The sequence below is a fragment of the Somniosus microcephalus genome, chromosome 7 (genome assembly GCF_052327205.1).
Source record: "Somniosus microcephalus isolate GS21.2 chromosome 7, FLI_Smic_1.0, whole genome shotgun sequence".
NCBI lineage: Eukaryota > Metazoa > Chordata > Chondrichthyes > Squaliformes > Somniosidae > Somniosus > Somniosus microcephalus.
In genome coordinates this window covers 6,645,108-6,667,989 of record NC_140993.1, presented here as the reverse complement: position 1 = coordinate 6,667,989, position 22,882 = coordinate 6,645,108, and the positions used below count along the sequence as shown (strand labels likewise).

General features: G+C 48.8%; 1 protein-coding gene across 2 annotated transcripts in view; it reads left to right on the top strand.

The window, feature by feature from the left end:
• ubtfl (upstream binding transcription factor, like) overlaps positions 1 to 22,882 on the top strand; it is a 205,880-nt gene that overhangs the window by 56,340 nt on the left and 126,658 nt on the right. For both annotated transcript variants that reach the window (XM_085992174.1, XM_085992175.1), the window contains 4 exons: positions 163 to 318; positions 6,339 to 6,403; positions 18,404 to 18,521; positions 21,989 to 22,099. In XM_085992174.1, the coding sequence (XP_085848300.1) occupies positions 163 to 318; positions 6,339 to 6,403; positions 18,404 to 18,521; positions 21,989 to 22,099 (450 nt within the window). The remainder of the gene's footprint in view (positions 1 to 162; positions 319 to 6,338; positions 6,404 to 18,403; positions 18,522 to 21,988; positions 22,100 to 22,882) is intronic.

Here is a 22,882-nt window from a genome sequence, read left to right as displayed (position 1 = left end):
GGCGGTGGGGTGTGGACGAGTGCGGGTGTGGGGGGATGCTGTTCAAGGTCCTGGTCGCTATCGTCTGTTGGAAGGGGGTTATGGGGGTTATGTGTGTATGCCGTGAGCACAAGATCACGACCGCTGTGACTTAAAATGTTAAAATACGAATCATTATTTCAGACTCATCCCGATTTTCCGAAGAAGCCACTGACTCCGTACTTCCGATTCTTCATGGAGAAAAGAGCCAAGTATGCCAAGATTCACCCGGAAATGAGTAACCTGGACCTGACTAAAATCCTCTCCAAGAAATACAAGGAGTTGCCGGAGAAGAAAAAGGTGCAAGGGCTCGTTCTAACTCCGTCCGATGGTCCAGTTTGGGACTACCGGGCTCAGTGCCCTCTCCCCATAGCCCTGTATCAATCCCAAACTAATCCCACTGCCCCGCTCTCCTCATAGCCCTGTATCAATCCAAAACTAATCCTACTGCCCTGCTCTCTCCCCATAGCACTGTATCAATCCCAAACTAATCCCACTGCCCCACTCTCTCCCCATAGCACTGTATCAATTCCAAACTAATCCCACTGCCCCGCTCTCCTCCTAGCCCTGTATCAATCCCAAACTAATCCCACTGTCCCGCTCTCTCCTCATAGCCCTGTGTCAATCCAAAACTAATCCCACTGCCCCACTCTCTCCTCATAGCCCTGTGTCAATCCAAAACTAATCCCACTGCCCCACTCTCTCCTCATAGCCCTGTATCAATTCCAAACTAATCCCACTGCCCCGCTCTCCTCCTAGCCCTGTATCAATCCCAAACTAATCCCACTGTCCCGCTCTCTCCTCATAGCCCTGTGTCAATCCAAAACTAATCCCACTGCCCCACTCTCTCCTCATAGCCCTGTATCAATTCCAAACTAATCCCACTGCCCCGCTCTCCTCCTAGCCCTGTATCAATCCAAAACTAATCCCACTGCCCCACTCTCTCCCCATAGCCCTGCATCAATCCCAAACTAATCCCACTGCCCTGCTCTCTCTCCCCATAGCCCTGTATCAATTCAAAACTAATCGCACTGCCCCACTCTCTCCCCATAGCCCTGTATCAAACCAAACTAATCCCACTGCCCCGCTCTCTCTCCCCATAGCCCTGTATCAATTCAAAACTAATCGCACTGCCCCGCTCTCTCCTCATAGCCCTGTATCAAACCAAACTAATCCCACTGCCCCGCTCTCCTCCTAGCCCTGTATCAATCCAAAACTAATCCCACTGCCCCGCTCTCTCCCCATTGCTGTGTATCAATCCAAAACTAATCCCACTGTCCCGCTCTCTCCCCATTGCTGTGTATCAATCCAAAACTAATCCCACTGCTCCGCTTTCTCCCCATAGCGCTGCATCAATCCCAAACGAATCCCACTACCCCGCTCTCTCTCCCCATGGCCCTTGTAATAAGGTGGATGAATTAGCTGCGCAAATAGAGGTAAACGGACATGATATGATTGGGATTACGGAAACATGGTGCCAGGGTGACCAAGGCTGGGAACTCAACATCCAGGGGTATTCAATATTCAGGAAAGACAGGCAAAAAGGAAAAGGAGGTGGGGTAGCATTGCTGGTTAAAGAGGGGATTAACACAATTGTAAGGAAGGATATTCGCTCTGATGATGTGGAATCTGTATGGGTAGAACTGAGAAATACCAAGGGGCAGAAAACGTTAGTGGGAGTTGTATACAGACCCCCAAACAGTAATGCGGAGGTTGGGGATGGCATTAAATGGGAAATTAGAGACGTGTGCAATAAGGGCACAGCAGCTATCATGGGTGACTTTAATCTACATATAGATTGGACTAACCAAATTAGTAACAATACTGTGGAGGAGGAATTCCTGGAGTGTATACGGGATGGTTTCCTGGACCAATATGTCGAGGAACCAACTACAGACCAAGCCATCTTAGACTGGGTATTATGTAATGAGAAAGGATTAATTAGCAATCTTGTTGTACGAGGCCCCTTGGGGCGGAGCGATCATAATATGATAGAATTCTGCATTAAGATGGAGAGTGACGTAGTTGACTCAGAGAGTAGGGTCCTGAATTTAAATAAAGGAAACTACGATGGTATGAGGCGCGAGTTGGGTAGGATTGATTGGGGAATGTCACTCAAAGGGTTGACGGTGAATAGGCAATGGCAAACATTCAAAGATCGCATGGATGAACTACAGAATTTGTTCATCCCTGTTTGGCATAAAAATAAAACAAAAAAGGTGACTCAACCGTGGCTAACAAGGGAAATTAGGGATAGCATAAATCCAAGGAGAGGACATATAAATTGGCCAGAAAAAGCAGTAAACCTGAGGATTGGGAGCAGTTTAGGATTCAGCAAAGGAGGACAAAGGGATTAATTAAGAGGGGGGAAATAGAGTATGAGAGTAAGCTTGCAGGGAACATAAAAACTGACTAAAAACTTTTATAGATATGTGAAGAGAAAAAGATTGGTGAAGTCAAGCGTAGGTCCCTTGCAGTCAGAATCGGGGGAATTTATAATGGGGAACAAAGACATGGCAGACCAATTAAATACATATTTTGGTTCTGTCTTCACAAAGGAGGACACAAATAACCTCCCAGAGATGTCGGGGAACATAGGGTCTGATGAGAGGGAGGAACTGAATGAAATCAGTATTTGTAGGGAAATGGTGTTATTGAAATTGACGGGACTGAAGGCCGATAAATCCCCAGGGCCTGATAATCTACATCATAGGGTACTTAAGGAAGTGGCCCTAGAAATAGTAGATGCACTGCTGGTCATCTTCCAAAATCCTATAGACTCGAACAGTTCCCATGGATTTGCGGGTAGCTAATGTTACCCCACAGTTCAAAAAAGGTGGTAGAGGGAAAACGGTGAATTATAGACCAGTAAGCCTGACATCGGTAGTGGGGAAAATGCTAGAGTCCATTATAAAAGATGTAATAGCAGAGCACTTGGAAAAAAGTGACAGGATCGGACAAAGTCAACATGGATTTACAAAAGGTAAATCATGCTTGACTAATCTACTGGAATTTTTTGAGGATGTAACTGGTAGAATAGATAAGGGAGAACCAGTGGATGTGGTGTATTTGGACTTTCAGAAGGCTTTCGATAAGGTCCCACATAAGAGATTAGCGTGTAAAGTTAAGGCACATGGGATTGGGGGCAAGGTACTGACTTGGATAGAGAACTGGTTGGCAGACAGGAAGCAAAGAGTTGGAATAAATGGGTCTTTTTCCGAGTGGCAGGCAGTGACTTGTGGGGTACCGCAGGGATTGGTGCTAGGACCCCAGCTATTCACTATATATATTAATGATCTAGACGAGGGAACTAGATGTAATATCTCCAAGTTTGCAGACAACACAAAGCTGGGTGGGCGTGTGTGCTGTGAGGAGGATGCCGAGAAACTCCAGTATGATTTGGACAGGTTGGGTGATTGGGCAGATGCATGGCAGATGCAGTATAATGTGGATAAATGCGAGGTTATCCACTTTGGTGGCAAAAACAGGAAGGCAGATTATTATCTGAATGGCAATAGATTGGGAGAAGGGGAAGTGCAACGAGACCTGGGTGTCCTTGTGCACCAGTCGCTGAAGGGAAGCATGCAGGTGCAGCAGGCGGTTAAGAAGGCAAATGGTATGTTGGCCTTCGTAGCGAGAGGGTTTGAGTACAGGAACAAGGATGTCTTGCTGCAGTTGTACAGGGCCTTGGTGAGACCACACCTTGAGTATTGTGTGCAGTTTTGGTCGCCTTATCTGAGGAAGGATGTTCTTGCCATGGAGGGAGTGCAGCGAAGATTCACCAGACTGATACCTGGGATGGCAGGAATGACGTATGAGGAGAGATTGGGTCGATTGGGCTTATACTCACTGGAGTTTTGCAGAATGAGAGGGGATCTCATTGAAACTTATAAAATTCTAACAGGATTAGACAGACTAGATGCAGGGAGGATGTTTCTGATGGCCGGGGAGTCCAGAACCAGGGGTCACAGTCTAAAGATAAGGTGTAAGCCATTTAGGACAGAGTTGAGGAGGAATTTCTTCACCCAGAGAGTGGAGAACCTGTGGAATTCTCTACCACAGAAGGCAGTTGAGGCCAATTCATTAAATATATTCAAGAGGGAGTTAGATATATTTCTTAAGGCTAAAGGGACCAAGGGATATGGGGAGAAGGCAGGGACAGGGTTCTGAGTTTGAATGATCAGCCATGATCTCATTGAATGGCGGAGCAGGCTCGAGGGGCCGAATGGCCTACTCCTGCTCCTATCTTTTATGTTTCTATGTATCAATCCCAAACTAATTCCACTGCCTCACTCTCTCCCTATAGCCCTGTATCAATCCCAAACTAATCCCACTGCCCCGCTCTCTCCCCATAGCCTTGCATCAATCCCAAACTAATCCCATTGCCCCGCTCTCTCTCCCCATAGCCCTGTATCATTCCAAAACGAATCCCATTGCCCCGCTCTCTCTCCCCATAGCCCTGAATCAATCCCAAACTAATCCCACTGCCCCGCTCTCTCTCCCCATAGCATTATATCAATCCCAAACTAATCCCACTGCCCCGCTCTCTCCCCATAGCCCTGTATCAATCCCAAACTAATCCCACTGCCCCGCTCTCTCCCCATAGCCCTGTATCAATCCCAGTTGACAGCACTCCCTCAGTACTGGGGGTGTCGGCCTGGATTTTTTGCTCAAGTCTCTGGAGTGGGACTTGAACCCACAACATAGAATCATATAATGGTTACAGCACAGAAGAAGGCCATTTGGCCCATCGCGTCCGTGCCGACTCTCCGCTAGTCCCACTCCCCTGCCCTTTCCCTGTAGCCCTGCAATTATTTTTCCTTCAGATACTTATCCAACTCCCTTTTGAAAGCCACGATTGAGTCTGCCTCCACCACCCTTTCAGGCAGTGCATTCCAGATCTTAACCACTCGCTGAGTAAAAAAGTTTTTTCTGATGTTGCCTTTGGTTCTTCTGCCAATCACCTTAAATCTGTGTCCTCTGGTTCTCGACCCTTCCGCCAATGGGAACAGTTTCTCTCTATCTACTCTGTCCAGACCCCTCATGATTTTGAACACCTCTATCAAATCTCCTCTCAACCTTCTCTGCTCTAAGGAGAACAACCCCAGCTTCTCCAGTCTATCCACGTAACTGAAGTCCCTCATCCCTGGAATCATTCTTGTAAATCTTTTCTGCACCCTCTCTAAGGCCTTCACATCCTTCCTAAAGTGCGGTGCCCAGAATTGGACACAGTACTCCAGTTGGGGCCAGACCAGTGTTTTATACAGGTTCATCATAATTTCCACACTTTTGTACTCTGTGCCTCTATTTATGAAGCCCAGGATCCCGTAAGTCTTTTTAACTGCTTTCTCAACCTGCCCTGCCACCTTCAACGATTTGTGCACATATACCCCCAGGTCTCTCTGTTCGTGCACCCCCTTTAGGATTGTACCCTTTAGTTTATATTTCCTCTCCTCATTCTACCAAAATGTATCACTTCGCACTTTTCTGTGTTAAATTTCATCTGCCACGTGTCCGCCCATTCCACCAGCCTGTCTATGTGTTCCTGAAGTCTATCACTCTCCTCCTCACTGTTCACTATACTTCCAAGTTTTGTGTCATCTGCAAATTTTGAAATTGTGCCCACATCCAAGTCATTAATATATATCAAGAAAAGCAGTGGTCCTAGAACCGACCCTGGGGAACACCACTGTGTACCTTCCTCCAGTCCGAAAAACAACCATTCACCACTACTCTCTGTTTCCTGTCACTTAGCCAATTCCGTGTCCACGCTGCCATTGTCCCTTTTATTCCATGGGCTTCAACTTTGCTGGCAAGCCTATTATGTGACACTTTGTCAAACGCCTTTTGGAAATCCATGTACACCACGTCAACCGCATTGCCCTCATCAACCCTCTCTGTTACCTCATCAAAGAACTCGATCAAGTTGGTTAAACACGATTTGCCTTTAACAAGCCCGTGCTGGCTTTCCTTAATTAATCCACACTTGTCCAAGTGACTGTTAATTTTGTCCCTGATTACTGTGTCTAAAAGCTTCCCCAATACCGAGGTCAAACTGACTGGCCTGTAGCTGCTGGGTTTATCTTCACACCCTTTTTTGATCAACCTCCTGGCTCCGAGTCAAGCGTGCTGCCCAATGAGCCACAGCCGACAGCTGTGTGTTTTTTACATAATTCTCCCACATGCAGGAGTGAAAACAGCCCCCGGAATACATGAGAATATAACAATTTGCAGGAGAAGAGCCAAATCACGATCTCGGCGTCAGCTGCCGCTCCCCAGCGTTTCATTTTCCATATTTAACTGTGTTTCTCTTCCCACAGCTCAAGTACATTCAGGACTTCCAGCAGGAGAGGGGGACTTTCGGGCAGGCGATGGCCAAGTTCAGGTACCCAGCACAGCTTTATCAGCATCCTCTTGCGACTCTGGCTTCCTTTGACCCTTCAGTGACTTAATCCAGTGAGTCGCAAAATTGTACGGAGCAAGCTGGATGCGCAGTCTGTGCTGAGTGTGCGCGGAGGGTGGCTGAGTCGTTCTCTGACTCTGTTGTGATGCCCTCCGCAGTTGGATATCTGGTTGACACGGTCGAGGCGGATACCTGTAGATTGAGCACGTGGTCAGGGTACTGAAGGGGGCCAACACCCGATGAATTCAGCAGAGAGCAATACAGTGTTATACAGGATCTAGGTACTGAGTCTGAATCGGGCTCATATTCCATACCTGCTCTGTGCTGAGTTCAGTAGGGATGGGAAATAAATGCCGGCCTTGCCAGTGATGTGCACAACCCCAGAATGAACAAACAAAAACTGGTCTGCTACTGAGCTGTACAGAGCAGGAAAGGCCCCATCCCTGGTCTGTGCAGAGTCTGTGGAACCCATACCCCAGTGAGAGTCAGTGTCTGTGGAACCCATACCCCAGTGAGAGTCCGTGTCTGTGGAACTGTACCCCAGTGAGAGTCAGTGTCTGTGGAACTGTACCCCAGTGAGAGTCAGTGTCTGTGGAACTGTACCCCAGTGAGAGTCCGTGTCTGTGGAACTGTACCCCAGTGAGAGTCCGTGTCTGTGGAACTGTACCCCAGTGAGAGTCAGTGCCTGTGGAACCCATACCCCAGTGAGAGTCCGTGTCTGTGGAACTGTACCCCAGTGAGAGTCAGTGTCTGTTGAACTGTACCCCAGTGAGAGTCAGTGTCTGTGGAACCCATACCCCAGTGAGAGTCCATGTCTGTGGAACTCTACCCCAGTGAGAGTCTGTGGAACTGTACCCCAGTGAGAGTCAGTATCTGTGGAACCCATACCCCAGTGAGAACCAGAGTCTGTGGAACTGTACCCCAGTGAGAGTCTGTGGAACTGTACCCCAGTGAGAGTCAGTGTCTGTGGAACTGTACCCCAGTGAGAGTCAGTGTCTGTGGAACTGTACCCCAGTGAGAGTCAGTGTCTGTGGAACTGTACCCTAGTGAGAGTCAGTGGAACTGTACCCCAGTGAGATTCTGTAGAACTGTACCCCAGTGAGAGTCAGTGTCTGTAACTGTACCCCAGTGAGAGTCAGTGTCTGTGGAACTGTGCCCCAGTGAGAGTCTGTGGAACTGTACCCCAGTGAGAGTCAGTGTCTGTGGAACTGTGCCCCAGTGAGAGTCAGTGTCTGTGGAACTGTACCCCAGTGAGAATCAGTGTCTTTGGGACTGTACCCCAGTGAGAGTCAGTGTCTGTGGAACTGTACCCCAGTGAGAGTCAGTGGAACTGTACCCCAGTGAGATTCTGTAGAACTGTACCCCAGTGAGAGTCAGTGTCTGGAACTGTACCCCAGTGAGAGTCAGTGTCTGTGGAACTGTAGCCCAGTGAGAGTCAGTGTCTGTGGAACCCATACCCCAGTGAGAGTCAGTGTCTGTTGAACTGTACCCCAGTGAGAGTCCGTGTCTGTGGAACCCATACCCCAGTGAGAGTCAGTGTCTGTGGAACTGTACCCCAGTGACAGTCAGTGTCTGTGGAACTGTACCCCAGTGAGAGTCAGTGTCTGTGGAACTATACCCCAGTGAGAGTCAGTGTCTGTGGAACTGTACCCCAGTGAGAGTCAGTGTTTGTGGAACTGTACCCCAGGGAGAGTCAGTGTCTGTGGAACTGTACCCCAGTGAGAGTCAGTGTCTGTGGAACTGTACCGCAGTGAGAGTCAGTGTCTGTGGAACTGTACCCCAGTGAGAGTCTGTAGAACTGTACCCCAGTGAGAGTCAGTGTCTGTGGAACTGTACACCAGTGAGAGTCGCTGTCTGTGGAACTGTACCCCAGTGGGAGTCTGTGGAACTGTGCCCCCAGTGGGAGTCAGTGTCTGTGGAACCTATACCCCACTGAGAGTCAGTGTCTGTGGAATTGTACCTCAGTGAGAGTCAGTGTCTGTGGAACCCGTACCCCAGTGAGAGTCCGTGTCTGTTGAACTGTACCCCAGTGAGAGTCCGTGTCTGTGGAACCCATACCCCACTGAGAGTCAGTGTCTGTGGAACGGTACCCCAGTGAGAGTCAGTGTCTCTGGAACCCGTACCCCAGTGAGAGTCAGTGTGTGTGGAACTGTACCCCAGTGAGAGTCAGTGTCTGTGGAACTGTACCCCAGTGAGAGTCAGTGTCTGTGGAACTGTACCCCAGTGAGAGTCAGTGTCTGTGGAACTATACCCCAGTGAGAGTCGGTGTCTGTGGAACTGTACCCCAGTGAGAGTCAGTGTCTGTGGAACTATACCCCAGTGAGAGTCATTGTCTGTGGAACTGTACCCCAGTGAGAGTCAGTGTCTGTGGAACCCATACCCCAGTGAGAGTCCGTGTCTGTGGAACTGTACCCCAGTGAGAGTCAGTGTCTGTGGAACTGTACCCCAGTGAGAGTCAGTGTCTGTGGAACTGTACCCCAGTGAGAGTCCGTGTCTGTGGAACTGTACCCCAGTGAGAGTCAGTGCCTGTGGAACCCATACCCCAGTGAGAGTCCGTGTCTGTGGAACTGTACCCCAGTGAGAGTCAGTGTCTGTTGAACTGTACCCCAGTGAGAGTCAGTGTCTGTGGAACCCATACCCCAGTGAGAGTCCATGTCTGTGGAACTCTACCCCAGTGAGAGTCTGTGGAACTGTACCCCAGTGAGAGTCAGTGTCTGTGGAACCCATACCCCAGTGAGAATCAGAGTCTGTGGAACTGTACCCCAGTGAGAGTCTGTGGAACTGTACCCCAGTGAGAGTCAGTGTCTGTGGAACTGTACCCCAGTGAGAGTCAGTGTCTGTGGAACTGTGCCCCAGTGAGAGTCAGTGTCTGTGGAACTGTACCCCAGTGAGAGTCAGTGTCTGTAACTGTACCCCAGTGAGAGTCTGTGGAACTGTACCCCAGTGAGAGTCAGTGTCTGTGGAACTGTGCCCCAGTGAGAGTCAGTATCTGTGGAACTGTACCCCAGTGAGAGTCAGTGGAACTGTACCCCAGTGAGAATCAGTGTCTTTGGGACTGTACCCCAGTGAGAGTCAGTATCTGTGGAACTGTACCCCAGTGAGAGTCAGTGGAACTGTACCCCAGTGAGATTCTGTAGAACTGTACCCCAGTGAGAGTCAGTGTCTGAACTGTACCCCAGTGAGAGTCAGTGTCTGGAACTGTACCCCAGTGAGAGTCAGTGTCTGTGGAACTGTAGCCCAGTGAGAGTCAGTGTCTGTGGAACTGTACCCCAGTGAGAGTCTGTAGAACTGTACCCCAGTGAGAGTCAGTGTCTGTGGAACTGTACACCAGTGAGAGTCGGTGTCTGTGGAACTGTACCCCAGTGGGAGTCTGTGGAACTGTGCCCCCAGTGGGAGTCAGTGTCTGTGGAACCTATACCCCAGTGAGAGTCAGTGTCTGTGGAATTGTACCTCAGTGAGAGTCAGTGTCTGTGGAACCCGTACCCCAGTGAGAGTCCGTGTCTGTTGAACTGTACCCCAGTGAGAGTCCGTGTCTGTGGAACCCATACCCCAGTGAGAGTCAGTGTCTGTGGAACTGTACCCCAGTGAGAGTCAGTGTCTGTGGAACTGTACCCCAGTGAGAGTCCGTGTCTGTGGAACTGTACCCCAGTGAGAGTCAGTGCCTGTGGAACCCATACTCCAGTGAGAGTCCGTGTCTGTGGAACTGTACCCCAGTGAGAGTCAGTGTCTGTTGAACTGTACCCCAGTGAGAGTCAGTGTCTGTGGAACCCATACCCCAGTGAGAGTCCATGTCTGTGGAACTCTACCCCAGTGAGAGTCTGTGGAACTGTACCCCAGTGAGAGTCAGTATCTGTGGAACCCATACCCCAGTGAGAGTCAGTGTCTGTGGAACCCATACCCCAGTGAGAACCAGAGTCTGTGGAACTGTACCCCAGTGAGAGTCTGTGGAACTGTACCCCAGTGAGAGTCAGTGTCTGTGGAACTGTACCCCAGTGAGAGTCAGTGTCTGTGGAACTGTACCCCAGTGAGAGTCAGTGTCTGTGGAACTGTACCCTAGTGAGAGTCAGTGGAACTGTACCCCAGTGAGATTCTGTAGAACTGTACCCCAGTGAGAGTCAGTGTCTGTAACTGTACCCCAGTGAGAGTCAGTGTCTGTGGAACTGTGCCCCAGTGAGAGTCTGTGGAACTGTACCCCAGTGAGAGTCAGTGTCTGTGGAACTGTGCCCCAGTGAGAGTCAGTGTCTGTGGAACTGTACCCCAGTGAGAATCAGTGTCTTTGGGACTGTACCCCAGTGAGAGTCAGTGTCTGTGGAACTGCACCCCAGTGAGAGTCAGTGGAACTGTACCCCAGTGAGATTCTGTAGAACTGTACCCCAGTGAGAGTCAGTGTCTGGAACTGTACCCCAGTGAGAGTCAGTGTCTGTGGAACTGTAGCCCAGTGAGAGTCAGTGTCTGTGGAACCCATACCCCAGTGAGAGTCAGTGTCTGTTGAACTGTACCCCAGTGAGAGTCCGTGTCTGTGGAACCCATACCCCAGTGAGAGTCAGTGTCTGTGGAACTGTACCCCAGTGAGAGTCAGTGTCTGTGGAACTGTACCCCAGTGAGAGTCAGTGTCTGTGGAACTATACCCCAGTGAGAGTCAGTGTCTGTGGAACTGTACCCCAGTGAGAGTCAGTGTTTGTGGAACTGTACCCCAGGGAGAGTCAGTGTCTGTGGAACTGTACCCCAGTGAGAGTCAGTGTCTGTGGAACTGTACCGCAGTGAGAGTCAGTGTCTGTGGAACTGTACCCCAGTGAGAGTCTGTAGAACTGTACCCCAGTGAGAGTCAGTGTCTGTGGAACTGTACACCAGTGAGAGTCGGTGTCTGTGGAACTGTACCCCAGTGGGAGTCTGTGGAACTGTGCCCCCAGTGGGAGTCAGTGTCTGTGGAACCTATACCCCAGTGAGAGTCAGTGTCTGTGGAATTGTACCTCAGTGAGAGTCAGTGTCTGTGGAACCCGTACCCCAGTGAGAGTCCGTGTCTGTTGAACTGTACCCCAGTGAGAGTCCGTGTCTGTGGAACCCATACCCCACTGAGAGTCAGTGTCTGTGGAACGGTACCCCAGTGAGAGTCAGTGTCTCTGGAACCCGTACCCCAGTGAGAGTCAGTGTGTGTGGAACTGTACCCCAGTGAGAGTCAGTGTCTGTGGAACTGTACCCCAGTGAGAGTCAGTGTCTGTGGAACTGTACCCCAGTGAGAGTCAGTGTCTGTGGAACTATACCCCAGTGAGAGTCGGTGTCTGTGGAACTGTACCCCAGTGAGAGTCAGTGTCTGTGGAACTATACCCCAGTGAGAGTCAGTGTCTGTGGAACTGTACCCCAGTGAGAGTCAGTGTCTGTGGAACCCATACCCCAGTGAGAGTCCGTGTCTGTGGAACTGTACCCCAGTGAGAGTCAGTGTCTGTGGAACTGTACCCCAGTGAGAGTCAGTGTCTGTGGAACTGTACCCCAGTGAGAGTCCGTGTCTGTGGAACTGTACCCCAGTGAGAGTCAGTGCCTGTGGAACCCATACCCCAGTGAGAGTCCGTGTCTGTGGAACTGTACCCCAGTGAGAGTCAGTGTCTGTTGAACTGTACCCCAGTGAGAGTCAGTGTCTGTGGAACCCATACCCCAGTGAGAGTCCATGTCTGTGGAACTCTACCCCAGTGAGAGTCTGTGGAACTGTACCCCAGTGAGAGTCAGTGTCTGTGGAACCCATACCCCAGTGAGAATCAGAGTCTGTGGAACTGTACCCCAGTGGGAGTCTGTGGAACTGTACCCCAGTGAGAGTCAGTGTCTGTGGAACTGTACCCCAGTGAGAGTCAGTGTCTGTGGAACTGTGCCCCAGTGAGAGTCAGTGTCTGTGGAACTGTACCCCAGTGAGAGTCAGTGTCTGTAACTGTACCCCAGTGAGAGTCAGTGTCTGTGGAACTGTGCCCCAGTGAGAGTCTGTGGAACTGTACCCCAGTGAGAGTCAGTGTCTGTGGAACTGTGCCCCAGTGAGAGTCAGTATCTGTGGAACTGTACCCCAGTGAGAGTCAGTGGAACTGTACCCCAGTGAGAATCAGTGTCTTTGGGACTGTACCCCAGTGAGAGTCAGTATCTGTGGAACTGTACCCCAGTGAGAGTCAGTGGAACTGTACCCCAGTGAGATTCTGTAGAACTGTACCCCAGTGAGAGTCAGTGTCTGAACTGTACCCCAGTGAGAGTCAGTGTCTGGAACTGTACCCCAGTGAGAGTCAGTGTCTGTGGAACTGTAGCCCAGTGAGAGTCAGTGTCTGTGGAACTGTACCCCAGTGAGAGTCTGTAGAACTGTACCCCAGTGAGAGTCAGTGTCTGTGGAACTGTACACCAGTGAGAGTCGGTGTCTGTGGAACTGTACCCCAGTGGGAGTCTGTGGAACTGTGCCCCCAGTGGGAGTCAGTGTCTGTGGAACCTATACCCCAGTGAGAGTCAGTGTCTGTGGAATTGTACCTCAGTGAGAGTCAGTGTCTGTGGAACCCGTACCCCAGTGAGAGTCCGTGTCTGTTGAACTGTACCCCAGTGAGAGTCCGTGTCTGTGGAACCCATACCCCAGTGAGAGTCAGTGTCTGTGGAACTGTACCCCAGTGAGAGTCAGTGTCTCTGGAACCCGTACCCCAGTGAGAGTCAGTGTGTGTGGAACTGTACCCCAGTGAGAGTCAGTGTCTGTGGAACTGTACCCCAGTGAGAGTCAGTGTCTGTGGAACTGTACCCCAGTGAGAGTCAGTGTCTGTGGAACTGTACCCCAGTGAGAGTCAGTGTCTGTGGAACTATACCCCAGTGAGAGTCAGTGTCTGTGGAACTGTACCCCAGTGAGAGTCAGTGTCTGTGGAACTATACCCCAGTGAGAGTCAGTGTCTGTGGAACTATACCCCAGTGAGAGTCAGTGTCTGTGGAACTGTACCCCAGTGAGAGTCTGTGGAACTGTACCCCAGTGAGAGTCAGTGTCTGTGGAACCCATACCCCAGTGAGAGTCAGAGTCTGTGGAACTGTACCCCAGTGAGAGTCTGTGGAACTGTACCCCAGTGAGAGTCAGTGTCTGTGGAACTGTACCCCAGTGAGAGTCAGTGGAACTGTACCCCAGTGAGATTCTGTAGAACTGTACCCCAGTGAGAGTCAGTGTCTGGAACTGTACCCCAGTTAGAGTCTGTAGAACTGTACCCCAGTGAGAATCAGTGTCTTTGGGACTGTACCCCAGTGAAAGTCAGTATCTGTGGAACTGTACCCCAGTGAGAGTCAGTGGAACTGTACCCCAGTGAGATTCTGTAGAACTGTACCCCAGTGAGAGTCAGTGTCTGGAACTGTACCCCAGTGAGAGTCTGTAGAACTGTACCCCAGTGAGAGTCAGTGTCTGTGGAACTGTACACCAGTGAGAGTCGGTGTCTGTGGAACTGTACCCCAGTGGGAGTCTGTGGAACTGTGCCCCCAGTGGGAGTCAGTGTCTGTGGAACCTATACCCCAGTGAGAGTCAGTGTCTGTTGAACTGTACCCCAGTGAGAGTCTGGGCCTGTGGAACCCATACCCCAGTGAGAGTCAATGTTGGTGGAACTGTACCCCAGTGAGAGTCAGTGTCTGTGAACTGTACCCCAGTGAGAGTCAGTGTCTGTGAACTGTACCCCAGTGAGAGTCGGTGTCTGTGGAACCCGTACCCCAGTGAGAGTCAGTGTCTGTGGAACTGTACCCCAGTGAGAGTCAGTGTCTGTGGAACTGTACCCCAGTGAGAGTCAGGGTCTGTACATTGTCAATGGTAGGTTCATAGGAGACCTCCTAGGAAGATCGACCTATTGCTCACCTCTTGGCTGCAGCACAGTAGACTATATGATTACAGACTTAGACCCATCCTCTTTCAGAGCATTCACAGTCAAACCACAAACAACACTGTCAGATCACAGTCAAATTACTATGTTCCTCAAAAAGACAGAAACAAACAACATAGAAACACAACCCAGTAAACTGTACAACACCAAAAAATCGTACAGATGGGCCAAAAACGACACGGAAAAATACCAGAAAACAATTAGCAATGCATCAACTCAAGCTCTCTTAGACACCTTTCTGGATAACATATACACTCACAATAAAGAAGGCGTAAACCGGGCAGTTATTAAACTAAACAATATTTTTGATAATTTGGCAACAAATGCAAACTTGAAAGCTCGCAAGAACAAACCCAAAACAAAAAACTATGAAAAATGGTTTGACCGAGATTGCCATAACATGAGGAAAAAACTTAGAAAAATATCAAACCAGAAACACAGACATCCAGAAAACGAGGAATTACGCCTTACTTATTGTCAGACACTAACACAATACAGAAACACACTCAGAACCAAAAAAGAGCAATATATTAAGAATACACTCAGCTCCATGGAGGAATCCATTGATTCCAATTGTTTCTGGGAAAACTTGAAAACACTACACAAAAAACAACACGACGATTTGGCCATTCAAAATGGGGACACATGGGTAAACCACTTTGAAAAATTATACCAGAAAAACACACTAGGACCAGAGCAACACCAAATATGCAAAAAACTGGAAAAGCTAGAAATGGCCATAAAAGATAACCAAAACCCGCTAGACGCCATAATAACAGAAAAAGAACTTCTTGAAAAACTCAAGGACCTGCGACCAGGAAAAGCCTGCGGGACAGACGGCATACTAAACGAGATGATTAAACACACAGACAACAAAATGAAACTGGCTATCCTAAAACTCTTCAACTTGGTTCTGAGTGTCGGTTATTTCCCTGATATCTGGAACAAAGGACTCATAACGCCCATATACAAAAGTGGGGACAAAATCGACCCAAACAACTATCGAGGCATCTGCGTAAACAGTAACCTGGGGAAGGTATTCTGTAGCATCATAAACAAAAGACTTATAAACTTCCTTGAGGAGCACAATGTCTTGAGTAAAAGCCAAATTGGATTCCTGCCAAACTATAGAACATCCGATCATATCTTCACCCTACAGACCCTAATTGACAAACACGTTCACCATAACAAAAGCAAAATCTACGCATGCTTTGTAGATTTCCAGAAAGCTTTCGACTCCATCTGGCATGACGGTTTATTCCTGAAACTTATCGAAAGCGGGGTAGGAGGGAAAACATGATGTAATTAAATCAATGTATACAAACAACAAATGTGCAGTTAAAATTGGAGACAAACAAACAAAATACTTCCCACAGGGGCGGGGGGTGACGCAGGGCTCGCCAATCTCACCGACACTCTTTAATATTTACATAAATGGATTGGCAAAACTACTTGAACAATCTACAGCACCCGGCCTCACCCTATATGAATCCAAGGTTAAATTCCTCCTCTATGCAGACGACCTGGTTCTGCTGTCACCAACTAAAGAGGGTCTACAGCAGAACCTGGACCTGCTGGAGTTGTACTGCCAGACTTGGGCCCTGACAATAAATCCCCAAAAAACCAAAGTCCTTGTGTTCCAGCAAAGATCCAAACATCAGGGACCCAAAATAAATTTCATAGTAGGAACAACCAAAATTGAACAAACCACTAACTACACATACTTGGGCTTAAAAATCAGTTCTACGGGAAACTTCAAACTGGCTGTGAATGAACTGAAAGAGAAAGCAAGAAGGGCTTTCTATGCCATCAAAAAATCAATCCAAATAGAAATCCCAATTAGCATTTGGCTCAAAATTTTCAAATCAGTAATTGAACCAATTGCACTCTATGGCAGTGAAGTATGGGGACCGCTAACTCAACAAGAATTCGCAAAATGGGACAAACACCCAATTGAGATCCTACATGCAGAATTCTGTAAAAGTATCCTCCGGACTCAAAGGAAAACAGTAAACAATGCATGCAGGGCGGAACTAGGCCAATATCCATTAATAATCACTATCCAAAAAAGAGCCACCAAATTTTGGAACCACCTACAAATAAGCAACCCCCAATGCTATCACTACGACGCCCTGAAATGCCAAGAGCTGACCATAAAAAAGAATACCCTCAGTCAACTAGTCCTGGGACTCCGTGAAGTAACTACTAACAATACTAACAATAACCAGCCCCAGGACAGTGACAGGGTAACACAAAGAATTCGACCCAACACAATCGTCGCTAAGCAAAAGGAAAAATATCTGACATATTGGGCAGAAACAACAAAAACCCAAAGCAAACTCAATTGCTACTTGGCCCTAAACAGACAATACAACATAGCTGATTACCTGACCATGGTAAAGGATAACAAACTGAGAAGAACCTTGACAAGGTACAGACTTAGCGAACATAGCCTAGCGATCGAAAAAGGCAGACACAGGCAGTCCAGGCTGCCAAGAGAAGACAGGATATGCTCTCACTGCAGTCAGGGAGTAGTGGAGACAGAGATGCACTTCCTCACAGCCTGTGGAAAATATCAGGACATCAGGGAGAATTTCTACCAAAAATTCTCACAAATATGCCCTGAATTCAGAAATCTGAATGACAACCAAAAACTCCCATTCCTACTGGGAGAGGAGAGAGGCTGTGTGACACTGGCGGCACACTATGTTACAGCTTGCCATGAACAGAGGGACAACCAGTAAACTTAGAAATGAATATATATAGACAATGCGAATGTATATTTATACACTCAGGGATATACCTGTTTATACACTGTATGAATAGAGCTGCGTTTGTGTGCTCAACCATAAATGTATTTTGATGCTTTGGCAACATAAGATGTAACTTATGCCAATAAAGCGATTTGAATTGTGAATTGTGAATTGGAACTGTACCCCAGTGATAGTCAGTGCCTGTGGAACCCGTACCCCAGTGAGAGTCAGTGTCTGGAACTGTACCCCAGTGAGAGTCAGTGTCTGTGGAACTGTACCCCAGTGAGAGTCAGTGTCTGTGGAACTGTACCCCAGTGAGAGTCAGTGTCTGGAACTGTACCCCAGTGAGAGTCAGTGTCTGTGGAACCCGTACCCCAGTGAGAGTCAGTGTCTGTGGAACTGTACCCCAGTGAGAGTCAGTGCCTGTGGAACCCGTACCCCAGTGAGAGTCAGTGTCTGGAACTGTACCCCAGTGAGAGTCAGTGTCTGTGGAACTGTACCCCAGCGAGAGTCAGTGTCTGTGGAACTGTACCCCAGTGAGAGTCAGTGTCTGTGGAACTGTACCCCAGCGAGAGTCAGTGTCTGTGGAACTGTACCCCAGTGAGAGTCAGTGTCTGTGGAACTGTACCCCAGTGAGAGTCAGTGCCTGTGGAACTGTACCCCAGTGAGAGTCAGTGTCTGTGGAACTATACCCCAGTGAGAGTCAGTGTCTGTGGAACTGTACCCCAGTGAGAGTCAGTGTCTGTGGAACTGTACCCCAGTGAGAGTCAGTGCCTGTGGAACTGTACCCCAGTGAGAGTCAGTGCCTGTGGAACTGTACCCCAGTGAGAGTCAGTGTCTGTGGAACTGTACCCCAGTGAGAGTCAGTGTCTGTGGAACTGTACCCCAGTGAGAGTCAGTGTCTGTGGAACTGTACCCCAGTGAGAATCAGTGTCTGTGGAACTGTACCCCAGTGAGAGTCAGTGTCTGTGGAACTGTACCCCAGTGAGAGTCAGTGTCTGTGGAACTGTACCCCAGTGAGAATCAGTGCCTGTTGAACTGTACCCCAGTGAGAGTCAGTGCCTGTGGAACTGTACCCCAGTGAGAGTCAGTGTCTGTGGAACTGTACCCCAGTGAGAATCAGTGCCTGTTGAACTGTACCCCAGTGAGAGTCAGTGCCTGTGGAACTGTACCCCAGTGAGAGTCAGTGTCTGTGGAACTGTACCCCAGTGAGAGTCAGTGTCTGTGGAACTGTACCCCAGTGAGAGTCAGTGTCTGTGGAACTGTACCCCAGTGAGAGTCAGCACCATCAGCAGTAGAAGGGAGAAAATGGCAAACTGATCATGTAGGGTTTGACGGTGTTGTTAATGTCATTGAATTATCTTTATTCCCAGGGATGAACACCCGGAACTCCTTGAACAGAAAAAATCCGATGTTCCGGAAAAGCCAAAAACCCCCCAGCAGCTGTGGTATAATCACGAGAAGAAGGCATTCCAGAAAGTTCACCCAGAGGTAGAGGAAACGTGGCGTGTTGCAGCGTCTGAGCGAGTGGGCCGGGATTATTGCCCATCCTGTGCTGCCCACTGAAGCTGGCGTTGAGCCTTCCTGAGTTTCCCCAGTCACCTTGCGGTTCTTTTTACACTGTGGTTTTCTAGGCCAGAGAGCCAACCTCGTAGTGTGGGAGAGAGTTACGTTTAGGCCCAGAAAGCTGTTACTGACCCAGTTGGGTTTTTACGACAATCCAGCAGTTTTTATGGTGATTTTTCCTGGTGCCAGCCCACAGATTACCAGATTTATTCAATTCAGTTTCTCAACCTGCCCTGCTGGGATTTGAACATAATTTCCCCTGGATTTCTAGTCCAAGACCAGAACCACAGTGTACAATTATACTGGAGCATCACACACTCTCTCTCTCTCACACACACACACACACACACACACACACACACACACACACACACACACACACTCTCTCTCTCAGACACACACACACACATCACCCATGCAATCTCTCAGACACAATCACCCACACAATCTCACACACACACACACACACTCTCACTCACACACACTCTCACACACACTCTCACACACACTCTCACCCACACTCTCACCCACACTCTCACCCACACTCTCACACACACTCTCACACACACTCTCACACACACTCTCACCCACACTCTCACCCACACTCTCACCCACACTCTCACCCACACACAATCACACACACACAATCACACACACACAATCACACACACACAAACACACACACACAAACACACACACACACAAACACACACACACACAAACACACACACACACACACACACAAACACACACACACACAAACACACACACACAAACACACACACACAAACAAACACACACACACAAACACACACACACAAACACACACACACAAACACACACACACAAACACACACACACAAACACACACACACAAACACACACACACAAACACACACACACAAACACACACACACAAACACACACACACACAAACACACACACACTCACACTCACACACACTCACACTCACACACACTCACACTCTCGCACACAATCGCTCTCGCACACACACATTCTCTCAGTCACACACATTCTCACTCACGCGCACACGCACTCACACACGCACTCACACACAGACTCAGTCACTCAACACATTTACACTCCCAGCAGAAATTACTGGATTATCTCCAAGGAGGGTATTTGCGTCCTCGCTCCTCAGCCCAGGGACACTACTACCGATTGTGGTGCCACCAACAGCTAAGCCTTGGGTGTGTAGTCGGGGCGTGGCCGGGAGCCGGGGCGTGGCCGGGAGTCAGGGCGTGGCCGGGAGTACATAATTTACAACAAATATACATTCCTTTAAGGCACAAAAACCCCACAGGAAAAGTGGTCCAACAATGGCTAACAAGAGAAGTTATTAAAGATAGTATTAGATCAAAGGAAGAGGCTTATAATGTTGCCAAAAAGAGTAGTAAGCCTGAGGATTGGGAGGATTTTTGAATTCAGCAAAGGAGGACTAAGAAATTGATAAAGAAAGGGAAAATAGAATGAGAGTAAACTAGCAAGAGACATAAAAACAGACTGTAAAAACTTCTACAGGTATATAAAAAGGAAAAGATTAGCGAAAGTAAATGTGGGTCCCTTACAGGCTGAGACAGGAGAAATTATAATGGGGAATAAGGAAATGGCAGAGAAATGAAACAAATACTTTCTGTCTGTCTTCACAGAAGAAGACGCAAAAAACTTCCCACAAATAGTGGAGAAACAAGCCTCTAGCGAGAATGAGGAGCTGAAAGAAATTAGTATCAGTAGAAAAGTAGTACTGGAGAAATTAATGGGACTGAAAGCCGATAAATCCCCTGGACCTGATGGCCTACATCCTAGGGTTTGAAATAATGGAAGCATTGGTTGTCATTTTCCAAAATTCCGTAGATTCTGGAACGGTTCCTGCGGATTGGAAGGTAGTAAATGTAACCCCACTATTTAAGAAAGGAGGGAGAGAGAAAATTGGGAACTACAGACCAGTTAGCCTGACATCAGTAGTAGGGAAAATTCTAGAATCTATTATTAAGGACGTGGTAACAGGGCACTTAGAAAATAATAATAGGATTGGGCAGAGTCAACACGGATTTATGAAAGGGAAATCGTGTTTGATGAATCTGTTAGTTTTTTGAGGTTGTAACTCGCAGAATAGATAAGGGGGAACCAGTGGATGTGGTGTATTTGGATTTTCAGAAGGCATTTGATAAGGTGCCACACAAGAGGTTATTAAACAAAATTAGGGCTCATGGGATTGGGGGTAATATACTAGCATGGATTGAGGATTGGTTAACGGACAGAAAACAGAGAGTAGGAATAAATGGGTCATTTTCGGGTTGGCAGGCTGTAACTACTGGGGTACCGCAAGGATCAGTGCTTGAGCCTCAGCTATTCACAATCTACATCAATGATTTGGATGAGGGGACCAAATGTAATATATCCAAATTTGCTGATGATACAAAGCTGGGTGAGAATGTAAGTTGTGAGGAGGATGCAAGGAGGCTTCAAGGGGATCTCGACAGGCTAAGTGAGTGGGCAAGAACATGGCAAATGGAATATAATGTGGAGAAATGTGACGTTTATCCACTTTGGTAGGAAAAATAGAAAAGCAGAGTATTTTTTAAATGGTGAGAGATTGGGAAATGTTGGTGTTCAGAGGGACCTGGATGTCCTTGTACACGAATCACTGGAAGTTAACATGCAGGTACAGCAAGCAATTAGGAAAGCAAATGATATGTTGGCCTTTATTACAAGAGGGTTTGAGTATAAGAGTAAAGACATCTTACTGCAATTACATAGGGCCCTGGTGAGACCACACCTGGAGTATTGTGGACAGTTTTGGTCTCCTTACCTAAGGAAGGATATACTTGCCATAGAGGGAGTGCAACAAAGGTTCACCAGACTGGTTCCTGGGATGGGGGGATTGTCCTATGAGGAGAGATTGAGTAGACTAGGCCTATATTCTCTGGAGTTTAGAAGAATGAGAGGTGATCTCATTGAAACACACAAAATTCTTACAGGGCTTGATAGGGTAGATACAGGGAGGATGTTTCCCCTGGCTGGGGAGTCGAGAACCAGGGGTCACAGTCTCAGAATAAGGGGTCGGCCATTTAGGTCTGAGATGAGGAGAAATTTCTTCACTCAGAGGGTGGTGAATCTTTGGCTCAGTCGTTGTGTATATTCAAGACAGAGATCGATAGATTTTTGGATATTAAGGGAATCAAGGGATATGGGGATAGTGCAGGAAAGTGGAGATGAGGTAGAAGATCAGCCATGATCTTATTGAATGGTGGAGCAGGCTCGAGGGGCCAAATATCCGACTCCTGCTCCTATTTCTTATGTTCTTATGAGTCGGTGGAGCCGAGCACGGCAGTAGACGCATTTCTATTTTGACCAGTTTCTATTTCCAGGTGAGTCCGAAGGAGCTGAAGGATGCCCTTCGCAAGCAGTGGTCTCAGCTGTCCGATAAGAAGCGGCTCAAGTGGATCAGCAAAGCCCTGGAGCTGCAGAAAGAGTATGAGGTAAGGACGGCATCCAACATCGCAGTTAAACGGATTGCGCTCAGCACTGAGAACAAACAGCAACGGAACCCATTACTACTGAGGCAGCGCTGCACTGTCGGAGGGTCAGTACTGAGGGAGCGCCGCACTGTCGGAGGGTCAGTACTGAGGGAGCGCCGCACTGTCGGAGGGTCAGTACTGAGGGAGCGCCGCACTGTCGGAGGGTCAGTACTGAGGCAGCGCTGCACTGTCGGAGGGTCAGTACTGAGGCAGCGCTGCAACGTCGGAGGGTCAGTACTGAGGCAGCGCTGCACTGTCGGAGGGTCAGTACTGAGGCAGCGCTGCACTGTCGGAGGGTCAGTACTGAGGCAGCGCTGCACTGTCGGAGGGTCAGTACTGAGGCAGCGCTGCACTGTCGGAGGGTCAGTACTGAGGCAGCGCTGCACTGTCGGAGGGGCAGTACTGAGGCAGCGCTGCACTGTCGGAGGGGCAGTACTGAGGTAGCGCTGCACTGTCGGAGGGTCAGTACTGAGGCAGCGCTGCACTGTCGGAGGGGCAGTACAGAGGGACTGCTGCACTGTCGGAGGGGCAGTACAGAGGGACTGCTGCACTGTCGGAGGGGCAGTACTGAGGGAGTGCTGCACTGTCGGAGGGGCAGTACTGAGGGAGTGCTGCACTGTCGGAGGGGCAGTACAGAGGGACTGCTGCACTGTCGGAGGGGCAGTACTGAGTGAGCGCCGCACTGTCGGAGGGGCAGTACTGAGGGAGCGCCGCACCGTCGGAGGGGCAGTACTGAGGGAGTGC